This window comes from Montipora foliosa, chromosome 2 (genome assembly GCF_036669935.1).
Source record: "Montipora foliosa isolate CH-2021 chromosome 2, ASM3666993v2, whole genome shotgun sequence".
Taxonomy (NCBI): Eukaryota; Metazoa; Cnidaria; class Anthozoa; order Scleractinia; family Acroporidae; genus Montipora; species Montipora foliosa.
The window spans coordinates 47,577,602-47,595,101 of record NC_090870.1 but is presented as its reverse complement, the minus strand read 5'-3'; the positions used below and the strand labels follow the sequence as shown (position 1 = coordinate 47,595,101).

The window sequence follows — 17,500 nt, the reverse complement described above, 5'->3', positions numbered from 1 at the left end:
TGCTCTAAAATCGTTGAAACGAATACTTCAAAATGGCTGAAACTGCGGGTCGCAAATACCGCGGGCGTTGGGTTAGCGCAAAAACGCCCGCGGCATTTGCGGCCCGCAGCTTCAGCCATTGAAAGTTCAACGGTGCGCGTTGGCGAAGGGCTTTCTGACGGTGGTTAATTCAGTACCTTTATGAACTCGTTCGATAAACCAACGCAGCACCACAGTTTCTTCTTTCGAAAGTAACCTTTTTATAACAAAAATCTCCGGAAGGTGCGTGCGCATACTAAGTAAACATTACTGCTGGCGTAGGAACCCTGTTGCGGACGTCATGACTTAAAAGCCACTTTTTAGATTCTTTGATTTAGAAATTTTCAGTTGTTGACCCAATTTGATAAAGTAAAACCTACCTTGAAGTGGACGAATGGAAATTCGGGAATCCAGACATCGGACGCCCGAACAGAAAGTGGATTCCGGAATCCGAAACAGGACTCGGAAGTCAGAATTTTCAGAATGCAGAAAAGGTGAAAGCAAAAATTAAAACAACAATCAAAGAAGGCGTTGTAAAAATATTCTTTTTATTTATTTACGGCTGATAACTGCAAAGAAAAGAAAACGAACAAATTATCGTTCCTCTCGTTGTTTGTTGTGATAAAGCGTAGCGTCAAAGTTTTCGGTCTCAGTTACTAGTTTCAGATTTTTTTCCGTAATAGTTATGGAATAATTTATTTGCTCGAAGTTAGCCCAAAATTCTCGTATTAAAAATCAAGCAAAAAAAGCGTGCAAAAATCAAAGGCTCCTGTAAGCTAACTCATTCATGCAAAGAAATCTGCTTCAACGCTCGTTGTCTGGTCCTTTTTTCCTGACTAGCTCTCATGTTTCTCCTATCTTATTGTTTTGTATTAAGTTAAGTAGAGAATGTAAATCAGTAATTAGTCATTCCCGGTTACAATGCGGGGCATTCGGTTGCTTGTGATCTAAAATTTCAGTATTTCCTTGCCGTTTTCTCATGCAGTGATTACGTCAGCATATTTTCATTTCTGGTTTTCCTGGCCATTTCTGATTCTGAATTCCAGAATCCAGTTTCCGCCTTCCAAGTTTCCAGTTTTTTTTCATTTTCTATTCACCTTCTGTAATTTTAGTCTTACACAAGCTCTTGTTTACGGAGGGTCGAAATGGATTTTCTAAGCTACACAGGTTCTTGAAAAGAAATCTTAGTTATTTGCATAGGTTTTACTTGTATTTCAGTTTTTGCTCATTGAAAGTTATGAAAAGGGGGCTCTGAAGAAAGTTTGAGAGAGCTAAAATCAGGGTTCATTTTAAACATTCCTTAATTTGCAAACAAAAATGTATCCAGCGGTAAAATCGCGCTTTTTGAGTCGCTGCAGATATCTCTCCTCTACTCTTATTCTTGTGTACATATACAGTAGATCTATTTGTTCTAAGAGGAATGCTGACTTTCCAACATGTGAAAGCTTTGTAAAAACGTAATCCTTCCTTCTACATGTAGATGTTAATTGCCGTGACTTTAACATCGTCAATTCCCACGGCCTGCTCCCGTCTGACCTTGTAGCACAGTCGGTAGAGCAGCGGTGATCTAACCCGAAGGTCGTGGGTTCAATTCCCACCCTGGTCAGAGGTTTTCTCTGTCCTTGTGTGGGCCCATTTCCATTACTAGGGCTAACACTCACATGGTTCATATGGGGTACAAAACTAGCACTTCACATTACACTCTTATCAGTTAAAGCTTGGAAGAGTTTTGTCAAAGTGCTCAACTGTTTCTGTTTTTTGTTGTTGTTGCAGGAACAACAGGAGCATGCCGCTTAAATACCCACACGTTTAAATGTTCATTCAGAGATGGATAGACAATTTTTTTGATATTTTGTTTCCTGTTGTTAGCTTAGTGCAGTTGTGGGTACTAATCCTGGTGATTAATTTTTTTTTTCAATCCAATCCATTACTCTCATACTTAATCTTGTTGTGCTTGCTGCCACGAGATGCTACACGTATAGGGGCATCGTCGCAGATGCCGTTAAGGCAAGTCCAGGTGTGTGGACGTTAGTCAGACATGCATGCGAATTGGTTTTGGCATTACGGTGCCACCGTGTACAGGTGGTCTTTTCTAAATTCAGATTAGTTGCACATTGTAGATATAACGTGAATTCAAGTGGTTAGAATGCAATAGGTAAATGTTGTACACCCTTATAACGAATTGCCAGACCACATGGAGGGAATTGATGTTTTCGTTATTTGTTGGCTAGTTTCTTGTGAATTCTTTTATACCATTCTACGTTTTAGCCTCACACAGGTTGTGCATTCATCTGCCTCAACGTCATCAGCATGAGTGACTGCTATGACCGCTGCATCTTATAGATCGTTTCACAAAATACGTAGTGTAACAATCCAAATCCCTTGGTCATGAATTGACTGAAAGCAAACGGTAAAATAAGCTTTTAACTTGAGCAAAATTTAGCACCTTGCGCGCTTTGGATTTGGTGGTACTGGCACACCTGTTCGTAAAAGTAATTCACATCCTTGAACTATCAGTGTTTACTACTGGGCTGGCAATAAACTCTTGTAGTCGGTGTACTTCTCTTAGCGTGGTGCGTTCGATTTACCGTATTTCGTGATAGGAATAGATGGAATATATATTTTTTACATTTACATGGAATAGAAGAACTCCTTCGTTTTTACTGAGATTTACATTAAAATTGTCAAACACCTGCTAAAGTTTTGTTGTTAAAGGGAACCTTCACTTCTACAAAAAGTGACTCTGAATCACAGGAAATAACCGTTACAGTCAAGTCAGTCTAAAAGTATTTTGAAAGAAAGTGCTTGTATTTGAAATAAGTTCTAGAATCGCATATTTTTGTTTTCAAATTTCGCGGGCGCCGCCATCATGACTAATTGTGACGTGTAACGGTTGCGCTTATGTTATTGGACAAAAGCTCTTTGTGTCAGAACAATGGGGCAACCGTAACACGTCACAATTATTCAAAATGGCTGCCCACGCGAAATGTGAAAGTGAAAATAAACGATTTTAAAATTCACATTTCTTGATATAAACACTTTTAAAATCAAATTTCGAACAAATTTGTTTGTTAACATAATTTTCTTTGGTTTCAACTTATTCTGTAGTAAGAGTGGAGGTTCCCTTTAAACATATCTTTACTATCCTTGTTGTATCAAAACGCTAGACATACCGTTTTAAATCATCACTCCACGTATTCTTATTCCGGAATAGGGTCAATCGAACGCACCCTAAGGGCCGATTTACACAGTAAGACTTTGTCGCATGCGACAACGGCTTACGACAGACCCACGACATGATTTACGATTGTTGTGTACGTCAGAAAAAATATCGCAGCATTTTAAAACATGTTTTAAAACGCTGCGACAATCGTAAGTCATGTCGTAGGCTTGTCGTGAGCTTGTCGCATGCGACAAAATCGTATCCTGTAAATCGGCCCTAAGAATACTTGTATTTTCTTGGACAAGACCCGGTCTTGAACAGAAGAACCTTGCTCCAATACTAGGTCTACGTAAGGACATTTTCACACGAGTTCTTAAATAACATTTGGCTTGCACGTGTGACCATTCTCAATTCTATGCTAGACTAGTGATTAGCTGGAAAATCAATCCAAAAATAACTCTGTTTGTAAAAAGGAAGACCTTAGGTGGCTGACCAGCGGGTTTCGTTACAAAAATGGTTTGCTGGGGGTGCTCAGTGTCGCTGGCTCAGAAAACCTGGTTGTGGTCATTGTTAAGGTTTTTCCTGTAAAAACGCCGTTCCACACTGAAATTCTTTGATTGCACTCACGTGATAAGACGGCCATGTTGGTGCCAAAACAATAGAAAAATGTAGCTCAAGTTTTGCATAATAACAGTCAAATTCCCAAAATAGTTTTTCGCTATTGTTCTTTCCACCAACATGGCCGCTGTGACGTTCAGGTGCAAACAAAGAATACAATACAGTTGCACGCTCTTAGTCATGGGCTCCTGTCCTAATTTCTTCCACAAAGCAAACGAGAAACAAATTTTAAGGTTACTTGGGTTTTCATTTCCATTTTTTGTGGTTGATCAGATCATTCTAGGAGTCTCTACTGAACAAAGTTCAGCTTGTGAGGCCTAAGGTAATGTTGTAAACAATTTGTTCCTACTGTAGGCGTTAAAAGTAATGTATGCAGTTCGTGTTTTTTTACAAGGACATATTTATTTGTGTAGTAGTAAACGTCATTTAGGGGATTTACATCCTTTCCATTCAGTTTCATTGCTTTCAGTTTCCCGAACTTTAAACTCGAAGATGCACTTCACAAGGGTTGGCTTGAGGCCGATTTTATGTTCAAATTCATTCAAACACGACGGATAACCCAAGATGGCGATCAACAAACAGCAGATGGAACCCTTAACAGATATTTCTTGGGCGAGAAAAGTGAAGAAGAACGAGTCATAATATCTTATAACGTATCACAGAGCTCTGTATGCGTCTGTGATTGACAAATCACGAGCATGTGCCAAACGTACCAAGCCTTTAACAGCGTCTTCGTGTTTAAAACCCATTCCTCCCTTAAGGAAAGGAGGAAAGAAAACTGAGAACATCGGATTTCGAACTTTCTGAGCTGATAAATATACTTGTCACCCGATTTTGACTACAAAAACCTTTCCACTTTGCCTTGCGAGGGAAAGCCTCAGACCGTGAAGCAAGAGCTCAATAGACTTTCACGGCAGCTAATGTGACCCCAGCTTAATCCTGTAAACGGACGAGAGTTTTCAAGTCAGAGTTCGGCTGTTGCAAAAAAAAAAAAAAAGACACAAGAACAATTCTTTTCAAAATAAAATTAACTGGTAGTGTTCCTGACAAGGATATGATTCGAAAACGTTTTGTCCCTTTAAAAACGAAGATATAGATGACGTCATGTATTATATGCGAACGACCTTATTGGCTGTAGAATAATAGGGTCCTTCTATTCCAATGGTTGAGAAACTTTGACAACAAGAAATAGTTACGTCTAGACGTCTTCCACTAAAAGGACTCGTAAGGCTAGAAACGGTTCACATCACCCACTCCGTGACCTACTCTGCCCGGGCTGCCAAGAGATAAAGTCAAATGTCTCGCATCGGTTGTTCAAACGGTGGAAATCAACTTGATAATCCACTGGATTGTAAATCTGGTTTTCAAGGACGGTGCCTACTATTATTACTGCGTATACGTTTTGCGCATCTCGAGGTATTCAGGTTTTCTATCGGAGATGCTTACCAATAATACAGTGATATTTTTGCGCAGTTTAAAATTATCCGGATAAAGTAGATCTTAGTAAGTACTCTTGGTATCCAAAAAGAACATTGGGGGGTAACCAATGCATTTTGGAGAGAGAATTAAGCGTCAATTTGAGAAAGAACGCCGTACATTGCTTTGTATTATCCATTAATTATCTTTGAAAAATGCGTGGTTACCCTCAACTTTCTTTTTGGATTTCAATAACACTTGTTAAGATCTGCATTTCCTGAATAATCATAAATCGGGGCAAAAACACCTTTGAATTAGTACGCACCGTCCGTAAGGCTGTCCACCATGCGGACAACTGGAGTATCCAGTTCATTCATCACCACTGTTTGTGGATGTCCGCCTATGAGACATTCTAAGTGGACCACAGGCCAACAGCTTTACAGTTTTGATTAAGAGAATAAAAATTAGAGTTTCCGTCCATCATTATAGTGAAATGTGAAACCATATTTAACCGTGCAGAGTTAGAGGCAACCAAGCCCTTCATTAGATATTGCGTAAAATTTGGCAGAAACTATCTTGACAATTATAAGATATTTTTAGATTGACAAATGTTCCCGTCAGTTTCATGTCATCTCTGAAGACTGTCGTCAACTGTCTTCAAATCCTAAAAGGTGTAGCTCAACATTGAAAACAAAGATATAATTCATGTAAAGAGATTTCGGACAAAAACGCCGCCCTTGTGTTTGTGAACAGAACATCACAACGCGAAAGTTACACTTGCATCTATAAAAACGGATCACCGGAGAATGCGTCTTCCAGTACGATAAAATTCCCACATCTTTGATGGAGGTCTCTTGACTTTTTATATACATCTTCAAATTGTCTTTCCATTTGGTGGCTTGTCCTTTGCCATGCCGATTTGTTGGGTTGCCCTTAGCCCTGCCGCTTTTCATAAAAAGAAAGCTCTGGGTCAGTTGTACAATCAGATGGCCACTGGGACGATTGCACGACAGCAGTCTCACCTACAGGTAGTTGAGGTCACCTTTCAAGCATTTCCGTGATAGCTCAAATGTGTTGGGGGTTTTCCAAACCAACTAAAAGTCGGTACATCGAGGCAGGCATTGTCTTCATGCGGATCTACAAAAAGGATATTTCGGAACGAGGTTAGGAAATAAAATGAAAGCACAGACCGTCAAGGGTGTGGCCGCACGTCCGCAACTTATGCCGGGCTTATCGCCGATACTCATTGATTAGCACGCTGAGGAAAAACGGAACACTTCTGGTTTAAGGGAATACGCTCATAATACCCTGACTGCACGTGGACCAAAATAATGGTGAAACGAACATTCCTGAAAGAGCAAAACCCATTTGCTGTTTACACACCACTGCAGGAGCATGACAATACAAAGACAGGCATATTTGCGATGACAGTGATGTTGATCATATTGGTGCATCGAGGTCATTGCTTTCGTAGCAGTTTTTTCTGAGCAAAAAATAGAAAATTAACGAGGAAAAGATAAATACGTACCTCGCCTACTGTGGTGGCCAGGAGCTCAACTATGTGTTGATGTGAAGTGGCGACAACGCTCTCATCGTTGATTTCAATTATCCTGTGTCCTACTCGCACTCCACCTCTCTCAGCTATACTACCACGCATTAAGCTGCAAATCTAAACAACCAGTTTTATCAGTTAACTGAGACAAGAAGGCAGGATAACCACTGTTAATTACCGCTGCCTTAACACTATACTCTCTTTTGCATAAACAAGTGTTGAGAGACCAAGTTTAATCTGTGGGGCCGCGCCGCTGGTCAAACATTACGTCATCTTGCTAGAATCATCCCACGAGAGGAAGTTATGATACCAAAGAAATTTTCACAATGGTCGCCGCGCGGTTTCATGTTATTCTAGGGGACGAGACGAATTAAATGGAGTACAGGATTTGCTCAAATTTTAATCGGATGACCATCACCAAAAAAAAAAAAACTACCAATGAACGTTCATTGTCCCTTTAGCGGCGAAAAGAGGTTTCACCATCACAAATTAATTAACTTATTTGTTTTTGTGGATAGAAAAGTCTGAAATAAGAGAATCTTTGCTAACGTCATTGGTTACATTTTCTCTCATTAACATACGAGTTTGCTCACAGATAGCATCGTGATATTTACAAATTGACTTCAAAAGATAAAAAGTAAAGGTGACAATTTAAGTTTAAGTGGTACTATGATTAAAAAATCAGATCTTTTTTTCTTTGGATTTCAAAACTATGTTAACTGAACACTAAGTCACCCAAGTTTAAAGCCTTAATTTCAAAAAGACACTTGTTTATTTCAACTGGATTTTTCCCATCTAATGGTCCGCCATTACTAACTTTAAAATCTCGATTGAACTGGATCGAGGAGAAAGTGACGTCAAAGACTCACAGTTTAAAGTGCCCCTGTGACCAAAAAATCAATCTATTGCGTGTGTACGCCGCACAATTAATATGGAGCACGGAAGTTTGGGCTTTCAGATATATAATAAGCTGCATTTACACGCTAAGATTTTAAGCTAGTGAGCCTTTGACGTCACTTTTCCCTGGATCCAACCCTCTGAGGTCCAGTCGGTCAGTTTTGAACGTGGGTAGTGGCGGACCGTGAAATCCAAAGCTCGAAATTTTGCCAGGCAGGTGTTAAGCAAACACACTTTCAAAATCTGAGGGAAAAACGGACGTGATTACAACAGCACCACCAGGACTAAGCAAATCTCCACTTCTCTCTACAACACTGTCACCCTTGACCTAAGATGAAAAAAGGAGTAATTATTACCATGCCATTCTGCACGCTGAATCCAAGCTGATATTTAGTATCCGGTCTGTTGACCACCACTTGTACAGTTGGAGGACACGACACGATTTTCAACACAACCTTGGTGTTGGGACGGATGCCCTGCAAGCACAAAAACGACGTCAGAATGATATCGAAGAATTGATTGTCAAACAATGACAACTTCCCACTGGTTCTGTGCAAAGGGAAAGGTCCTAGTAAGAATTGACAAGACGCAAATGCACGTCAAATGTATGAAAATTGACCAGCCGATAGTATGTAGTCTGTTTGGAACGTCTTGTTTTCGAAACGTTCTTGTGTTAAAATGCACCTATAAAAGTAAAACTCAAACATATTCTTGCATATAAATGTCCCCATCCAAAGGAAGTGTATACCACCATTGTTACCTAGAATCTCGCTTTTCCTGTGCCGTGCAAACCAAGTAAACTTGGCAGAACTAGCAAATATTTGGACCCACGACTGTGATATGAGAGGCATGGGTATTTTCTTCATTTTATCTCACAAACTGCTTTGCATTCCTGTTTTCATAGAAATTTTGCATTGCAAAGCAGTTTGTGACGTAAAATAGAGAATAGACCCATGCCTATTACATCACGGTCGTGGTCCAAATTACTGTTGGTTTTGCGCATCTTGCCCAGCAAAAAAAAGCAAAATGTCGAGGTAAGAATGCTAAAACATGTTTGCTTTTGGTGGGGAAATTAATAATGCAGACGAAATGTCCTTAACGCTTAGGTGCACTTTGAAGCAAAAAATGGACAATGGTTTCGGACAATAGTTTCGCGTCAACATAAAAGAAATAAACCGTTGGTCAAATTTCTTACGTAGATACCAGTGGTAATCAAAGATCACGTAGGCCAATCGCTTCCATAACCACGACGCTTTTTACGATTTAGGGAAGGCCCACTTAGAGGGAGACGGGGCGAGCAATTACGCGAAAAAAATTGTTGGATTACAAAAGAAAAAAAAAAAAAAAAAAAAAAAAAAAAGAGAAAAAAATCGTGCACAAGTATGCACGGAAACAAATTCAAACAAGTTCCCCTTGCGATAAAGAGTTGGCTAATAGATATCGAATGTAAAAATAGAGTTGGCGATTCTGTTATATAAATACTAACAAACACCAATTAACAAAACAAAAGAAGAAGAAGAAATTGCGCACATCCCTTTCCCCCCCGCCCAACAAGGAAATGAAATGGGCCTTCCCTTATTTTTGAAGATACGATACGCCCATTTGTAACATCAGAAGCATTCTTTTCTGCTTTTTGAACTAAAGATGTCCATGTTATCAACCGATGAAATTAGTCGGTGCAATAAGCCATAAGTTGCTGCTGAAAACTCTTCCAAGCGACGACGAGGTGTATCACTCAAATTTTCCCGTGAGAAAAGAATACTGATGTTTCTCATGATGCGACGTAGAATTAAAGTTCTTTCTTCTGTTCCCTAACATCAGAGCTTCGCAAACAACAGCCACGGAGCTCATCTTTTTATGTACTTCGACAACACGAAATGCCGGGTTAGCACACTCCTCCCAATTTTCGCTGCTAAATAAAACAGTAAGTACGAACGCATCTCTTTCTTTGAACTATAACGAGATAAGCTTTGGGACATTCTTGACTAATCAAGATGACTGCCATTTCAATGCACTTTTTGGTTAATTAAGCAAATGGTAGCCACCCAAAGAGCCAATGTAGAACGCAATAGACCTCTTTAGCTTGTACGTTTTGTTTTCCCATTTAAGACCACGTGATGTTCTCAAGAGAATTTTCCTTTTGTTTTTTCATAAGTTATGCGTACATATTCACGTGCATAGGACGACATTTGAAAGAAAGTTTTCCCTAGAGTAACATCATGTGGTCTGAAATGGGAAAACAAAATGTACAAGCTAAAGAGGTCTATTAAGTGGGGTGGCTGATAACTACCAAACTGTTGCTATGGACCCCTTCAAATAATCATTTCTCGAGTCCCTTTACTCTAAAGTTACCATTTTGTGTCAAGTGTGTTCTATGTCTGGTTCGACTCACAGCCATCGTTGGTAAATCACGTCACCAAAACAGAAAAAGCCTAAAAACTCTGCGAGTTAATTATGTTTTTCACCCATTTTTAAACACAACAGTACGAGAACAGTCTAACACAAAATCTGTAACATGGACTTTTTTAAAAAAGTTCCAAAAAACTTATGACGTCATAAGGCCCTCCTTTGATAAACTTTTCAGTTCCATTATTGTCCAAAGAGAAATTCCATGCTACAGTTCACGAAAAATAATGGGACGATTCCCATCCATTGAAAAAACCGCCTCTTTCTTTCGTTTCCCGAGAGTTCCTACATGTTTTTCAGTGAAACACACGGCAGAGGACGGACTGGGACTAGCTTTGCACGCGCCTTCTGATTGAAGTGATGTCAAACGACTTCCATTGAAAAAGTTACTTCAAAGAACCATCCATGCAACCTTTTTGCGGGGCTCTTGACTAAAAAGATTCCTTAGCAACCATTGTCTTTCTGAAGTTGAGTGCCACCCCCTTAATCTCTTATTAGTGATGAGAGCTGAAAGTGATCTGCACCGTGTGTGTGCTTTAATCCTTCCCGCTTATAGATTTTACTTTGTCTCAAACCAGACAATTCAGCTCGTCAATGGGAAACCACTAAGGGGCGAACTTTGAAAATGTTATAAATGTAGTTATTTTACCGGCAAATTACCCTATACATATCTGATCAAATCCTCCTTTCTCACCTTAATAATATTCTGACATTCCCAAAGCGGGAGACCGACTAAGCTTGTACCGTTGACCGAGAGGATCTGGTCGCCAACATTGAGCCTGCCAGACTTAGCCGCTGGCCCTTCCTTTGCTAGATGCGCGATAATGGCACATGGGATCATGGACCCCCAGCCTGACTCAACAATCATTACACCAAGATATTCATGGGGCTTTTTGTTCACAACGACCTATGAACATCAAACGGAATTAAACAAGAATGTGAAAACGACATTCCTTTAACCAATCCTTTTAGATTAAACATACACATTAAATAACCATGACATATATGGTGGGAGGCGCGGTGACCTCGTGGTTAATGTGCTCGACTCTGGATCGAGTGGTCCGGGTTTGAGCCCTGCCCGGGGACATTGTATTGTGTTCTTGGGCAAGACACTTTACTCTCACGGTGCCTCTCTCCACCCAGGTGTATAAATGGGTACCGGCGAAATGCTGGGGTAACCCTGCGATGGACTAGCATCCCATCCAGGGGGGAGTAGAAATACTCCTAGTCGCTTCATGCTATGGAAACCGGAGATAAGCGCCGGCCTGATGGGCCAATTGGCTCGCAAGCAGTGACTTTACCTTTACCTTTACATATATTTACATTCACATTTACGAACAATTTTTAAGAAGTACGAAATTCATAGCTCATGATACATTTTCTCCATCATTTCCATTTTCTTCCCAATCTTCGCACATCGGCACATTTACAAAAAAAAACTCAGCCCAATAATCCATTAATTGATTGCTTGCAAATTACAAAAGTATTTTAAATCACCGTAATCTTCTTCTTTTTCGACGGACTTGACAAAAAAGGTCAAGAATTAATTGAGAACGCAATGAATAAGCGCTTCAAAAGACTTGGTAGAGCTAACCTAACTTTTGTGAAAAAAGAAATAGCTTCCAGAAGACAGCAACCCAGGAAAAACAAAGGAAATCGTCAACAGGAAGGGACGCTTGATCCGATTTTAAACGCGCTTTCTATTACGTACATACTGCTGAGCAACTGTGTCGGCGCATGTACTATACTCACTTCTTTTGAGCTGTTTTCGTCTGCTAGCAAAGACAGATCTTCGCCGAGTATTTTCTGTGCTTCTAATACGCCGTTGTACTCAGCGTCTTCGACGACGTCATCAGACAGTCCGTTCTGTCTTAGAAACTCTTGGTAGGCCACGTTGAACGCCTGGCCAATACTCTTTGCCATTACTTGGGCCTGTTTAAAAAATGGTCAAGCGGGACCGTCAGATTAGATGGCCAGCTTTTCGATTGGCATTTCAATCTGGTTTTTAGGCCTGGGAACGAGGTTGAGGTCACAGGCAACGAAGGCTGCTCACAAAGTGGTTTTTAGAAAAACCACTTTACAAGAAACGTCCCGCAAATCGTCCACTACTCGTTGAAAGTCAGTTTGCAAAAGAGGGTTAAACCTAAAATTCACATCTTCTCGCCACCGCGTAATATGCTCTGTGTAACTGTGGACAGTTAGTAACATCAACCTCAGCTCCTCTTAAACATCGCCGCATTTAAAGATAGAGCACACAAGTATAGCAAGAGTGTCTTAACCGAACCTCTGGAGACTGAAACACGTGACACGTGATCTTGATAGCCTTGTGATCTGTCTGTGCGCTTCCCACACTTGCTAAAATCTGCGAAGGTTTCAATGCCACTTGACTGGTGTGTTCCTCTGAGGGCTGCCGGACCATCAGTACGAGCACATCCCCGATGTCAGCGATAAACGACACTGTACGAAGGGCGTGGTCCAACATTACCTCCTAAAGGCAAAAAGAAGGAAAGGTGTCAATCGCCAACAATGTTGGAACGTTAAACCAGGCCTTAACATACGTGAAAAATAGGTCCTTCGGGGGAAATGTGCTTACGGGTAACAAATGTTACACCATTTTACACCATTAACATTGTCTGTTTGATTGTTGACATGCTTTTGTAATGGGCGTTGACAATAGGGCCGTTTATACGAGAGAAAATAAGCCGCGTCTTACTCTGACCGCGGCGTACATAATACGCGAAAGGAACTATTTATATGAGTATAAACTCCCAGGCCAGGATAAGACACGGCTTGAGAAAGCCGTGAACGTAGATTTTGTACCATTATGATTTATACGGGGTGTTCGCGTCTTATGTAAGCCGCGGCCAGAGTAAGCCGAGGCAAGGTCAACGCAGAGTTCCTTTCTTTGGATTTGTAATTTACTTTTTCATTCAAGAACAAAATGTTTCGAAATTCGAAAATATCAGACATCTTACGGGAATATCAACATGAAAGCTCATTGGAGAGGTTTTATGGGCATTTTAACCCCAAAGGCTGTTTCTCCGCTCAAATCCTAGCGTCTTCTCCAACAGGTTTGCTAATCAAATTATCATGCGATTGTCGAAATCTTGCCGTAAATTCTCTAAAATTTCTCTTTTCATAAGGAAAATTAAGAAAGGATAAGGCAACAAGTAGGCCGCCGCAAACAGAATAACTCTAAAATGGGCATCAATTGTTAAAATTAAATAAAGACCTCATTAGTTTTAGTGATTCATGCACCCGATCGATCGCTCACTCGATCACTCACTCGATCACTCGCTCACTCACTCACTTTTACTTCTTATCAAAAATTACTGTCACCTTTGTTGACGAGTTGACGACTTTTAGTCGCTCAGTGGAGATGAACAGATCAATATCAGTAGTTGGTTGCTCTTCGCCTTCAGGCACCTGCCAACAAAACCAAGAACCATAAAACCAGGAAACCATGACGTTTCTCGCTGCTTTGGGGGGCGAATTAACTAAGGGGATGAGATCGCGCGGTGACGTTGACAAAAAAAATAAACCCAGCAACAAACCTTATCGCACCACACTCATAAAATCAGACTAATGGAAATAGCCCCTCACAATGAAAGAGAAACATATCTTACGAGGTCGTCGATATCAGGTTTGAACTCTGGCGGGCAACAGCGAAAACGCCCTAAAATCTCACGGTCTGCAAGCCAATTTCATTGACCATCTAAGTCAAAAGTCTAAAAGTAGTACTTGGTTTCAGTCAGGAATGAAGATACGATTGATTTGCAATCTCGAGATTAGCCTCTTCTTTCAAATGAGTGTAAGTGTGAAATTGTTTTGATTTCAGAATTTTAACTTTTCATAAGAACAAAAACCGCCTTCCTCCGGTTTTCCTGCCAAATTCCTCTCAGTTTGAAAAAGAGACCGCAAAGAATGTTGTTTACAAAATTACAAGGAAACAGAATCGCATGTCCATGAAAACTCTCTGAATTTCCCCTCTGTAAGTGCCCCTGTGATAAAAAAAAAAATCACTTCCTTTTCTTCTTCAGATTTTGAAATGTGTTTCCTCAACACTTCACTGGCAAAATTTTGAGCTTTGATTTTTATCCAAAGGCCGTTTACTTTGAGTGTAAGTTTTGGAATTCACGGTCCGCCATTACTCACGTTCAAAACTGACCCACTGGACCTCAGAGGGTTGGATCCAGGGAAAGCGAGTGAATGCAGCTTATCATAAACGCAAAACGCGAGTTTAAAGGGACACTGTCATGAGTTGCGCATGCGCTAGCGTGTTGCGAAAACTTGAAAAGTGTTAGGTTAACTTTTTCAAGTTGAATCGACAAATTCAAAATGGCCTCCACTGGGGGGGGGGGGGGGGGGCATGGTGGACTAAGGAGAAACTCCGGGGGAAAAGGGAAGGCTTTAACGTATCGCAAAGAATACCTGAAGGAGTGGAATAACACACACAAGCGTAGTTATCTGAAGCAAAGAATTTTTCACGCCTGGCTGTAAGCTAAATTCGATGCTGGCTACGAAGCGTGCAGCGACAGTGATTTCGCTTTGTACTGCAAGCACCTTCGCATTTACAAAAGTTTATTGATCCGGAAAGTTCTTCCTGACAGGTAAATATTAAATTCTGAGCGCTATGTTTGACATAGAATTCATTAACTGCGAATATACGTGACTCACGCGTGAATCCATAATGGCGGCTAGAATTTTCCGTGAGCGCGAGAGCAAACAAACCCGAGCATGCGCAGCTCATGACAGTGCTCCTTTAAAACAGACCAAACCTCACGAGCTGCATATTACTTCTGCGGCGTGTACACGCATTGCATTCTTAAAATAGTGAGCCTTTGACGTCATTTTCTCCTCGAACCAGCTCACTCAAGAACTTAAAGTTAGTAATGGCCGACCATTAAATAGGAAAATTCCAGTTGATATAAACAGGTGTCTTTTTGAAATCAAGGCAAAAAGTCGACAAATTTGTCCCTTTTTTTCCGAGGGTTTGTAGTAGTAGTAGTATTATTCACAAACAAAGTCACCAAAAGCGCATTCACGTAAGTTTACCTTAATTCGTCCCACCGCCTCCTGGGCTTGTTCCATTCGGACAGCTTTGTTTGGTGATTGGGGAGACATAATTTGCGACGAGCCAAGGTACTGGTAGAAAAAGAAATTTGGAGAATGATATACATAAAAGATACCATAGCTCAAAAATATACAAGGGAACAAATAAATCTATGAGATGCAATTTTAATTATCCAAAAGGAAAAAAAAAATCACTTTCAGTGTAATGTTATCCCGAAAACCTGGATTTGTACTCGTCCAGACACAAATCGACGAATAGAGTTTAAATTGAGTCCACACGCTAAATCCGATTGTTGACTCCTCTCCACACTTTTTGCATGAGAGAGACTTAACCAATAATATTTTCTTTGCACGCTAAGCTCTCCGAAAATTGAAACCCTAATTTCAGAAAATGGAATACAAAACATTTTTCACGTCCATAAACAGAGAAATCCGTGACAATTTCAGAACATCGGAAATTGCTGTCTTGGCGTCTAAAGGCACTTGCATGTGGCTTTGCGGTCAGGATACTGGATTTGCGAGCGAATGCTCCGGGTTTAATCCCACGCTGTCTACCAAATCAATATGTTCTCTACCTTGAATTGACGATTATCGTTAATTGTTAATTTGCTTTCAATTTACTATTAGCGTTAATTTAGGACACTGTGTCCCAGGACTTGTGGTAGCAAGTAAAAAGAAAAAAGTAAAAGCAGCCCCTGGACAGGATTTGAACCCGGAGCACCCACTTCAAAGAAACTGTTTTTATTATCCACTTAACCACTAAAGATCAACTGACTAAAAATGTGCCGATTATTTACCAAACCTAATTAGTATATATATATATATAAATCATTGCTGAATAATGGTTAAGTCTAAAGCTTGATTTTAAAATGGTTAGCTTTCTCTTGAAGTTTGGTAACCGACATTTTTCACTGTGTAAGCTTGCTTCTTAGCGGCTGTCAATACACGTTTACAGCGGCACTTTTGGAAGAAAAAATTATTGACATTAATAAAAAACGACATTCTCGCAGTTAGTGATGTGGTAGTCTAGTGGTTAAGTGAAGGGGTTATTAATTACACGTTCCCAGGTTCGAGTCCTGGGAGTCCAGAAATTAGGGTTGTGCTTTTAAAAGAAATATGTTTATTTCCCATAATCCATATCAAGCTTTCAGTGTTCTGAAATAACGATAATAGTAAATTGAAAGCAAATTAACAATTAACGATAATCGTCAATTCAAGGTAGAGAACATGCTGACCAATTGGAGTTGTCTTTTGACACTTACACAACCTCATTCCCGGGGTCGCTCGTCTTCCCTGGGGAAGGCAAGAAGAGGAACCTCCACTACAACAAGAAGTTAACATAAACATAATGCTTACAATCAAAACTGTTTTTTCCAATGGAAGCGTTTGTATCCGGAATAGACAAATTTCAAAAACGCTTGTTTTGGTTTTCAAACTTCCCGGGTGCTGCCATTTTGAATAATGGTGACGTGTAATGTTGCCTTATTGTATTCACACAAAGAGCTTTCGTTTTGAAACAATAGGGCAACTGTTACACGTCACAATTATTCAAAATGGCAATGCCGGGGAAATTTTAAAACCAAAGCAAGCGTTTGTGAAATTTGTTCCATTAGAAAAAGTTCGAACAATTTTGATTGTAAGCGTTATGTTCAGTATTTTAAAGTTATATTCTTGTTTTAGCGGAAGTTCCCTTTAAAGAAGCCGAACTCTTTACTGTCCCCCAATTCGTAAAGCATTTGCACTTGACACTTTAATTAAAGTTATCATTGTCATTACAATCGGCTGGCACTTAAAAGTATTTGCATTTTACATTTATTTATTTTGGAGGTTGTAATTATTCATAGAAAAGAAGAATCGTGTCTGCTTTTTCCTTATTGACAGCGCAATAAGAAAGAAACTCAAGGTCAGAAGAATGAGGGTAATTTTAAAACGTTCATTTTATAATAAGAAGACCAAACGCTTTCGTACACACGATCAAGCGCGGCCAAACAGATAAGAACTATTATTGTCTTCTGACACACGACTGGGCCACTCTGCTCAAGGAAATATCGTTTAAAAGCCAAAAATCAAATATTCTGTACATGGTAGTGCTACATGTACAATAGGTCACGCAGCTAGAACTTTGTTTGCTTAAATCGATTCAACTTGAGATCTGAGAATTACTGAATGAAAGAGAGAGTTGATGTAAGCTCATTTAGCCCTTGGGGCAAACATGTATGCAAATATGTTTAGAAAGAGTTGTAGAGTGGCGCTGAATCAAGAACTCCACAAGACATCATTACCGAGAACAAAATGTCAATTTAGAAAAACGTTATCCGCGTTGATAAGTTGTAAAACTGATGCGTTTTCGGTTTCCT

At 40.1% G+C, this 17,500-nt stretch overlaps 2 protein-coding genes across 3 annotated transcripts in view; one reads left to right on the top strand and one right to left on the bottom strand.

Moving 5' to 3' along the window:
- The window catches only part of LOC137993349 (DNA ligase 1-like), a 24,025-nt gene extending 19,777 nt beyond the window's left edge, over positions 1 to 4,248 (top strand). For both annotated transcript variants that reach the window (XM_068839124.1, XM_068839125.1), the window contains exon 6: positions 1,792 to 4,248. In XM_068839124.1, coding sequence (XP_068695225.1) covers positions 1,792 to 1,815 — 24 coding nt within the window. In that variant the 3' untranslated portion in view covers positions 1,816 to 4,248. The remainder of the gene's footprint in view (positions 1 to 1,791) is intronic.
- LOC137993346 (enolase-phosphatase E1-like) overlaps positions 3,503 to 17,500 on the bottom strand; it is a 36,923-nt gene continuing 22,925 nt past the window's right edge. Inside the window, exons 7-14 of the mRNA XM_068839117.1 lie at positions 15,126 to 15,215; positions 13,410 to 13,496; positions 12,355 to 12,558; positions 11,823 to 12,002; positions 10,765 to 10,977; positions 8,021 to 8,140; positions 6,744 to 6,884; positions 3,503 to 6,352 (exon numbers count right to left, since the gene is read on the bottom strand). Of these exons, the coding sequence (XP_068695218.1) occupies positions 6,281 to 6,352; positions 6,744 to 6,884; positions 8,021 to 8,140; positions 10,765 to 10,977; positions 11,823 to 12,002; positions 12,355 to 12,558; positions 13,410 to 13,496; positions 15,126 to 15,215 (1,107 nt within the window). The 3' untranslated portion in view covers positions 3,503 to 6,280. The remainder of the gene's footprint in view (positions 6,353 to 6,743; positions 6,885 to 8,020; positions 8,141 to 10,764; positions 10,978 to 11,822; positions 12,003 to 12,354; positions 12,559 to 13,409; positions 13,497 to 15,125; positions 15,216 to 17,500) is intronic.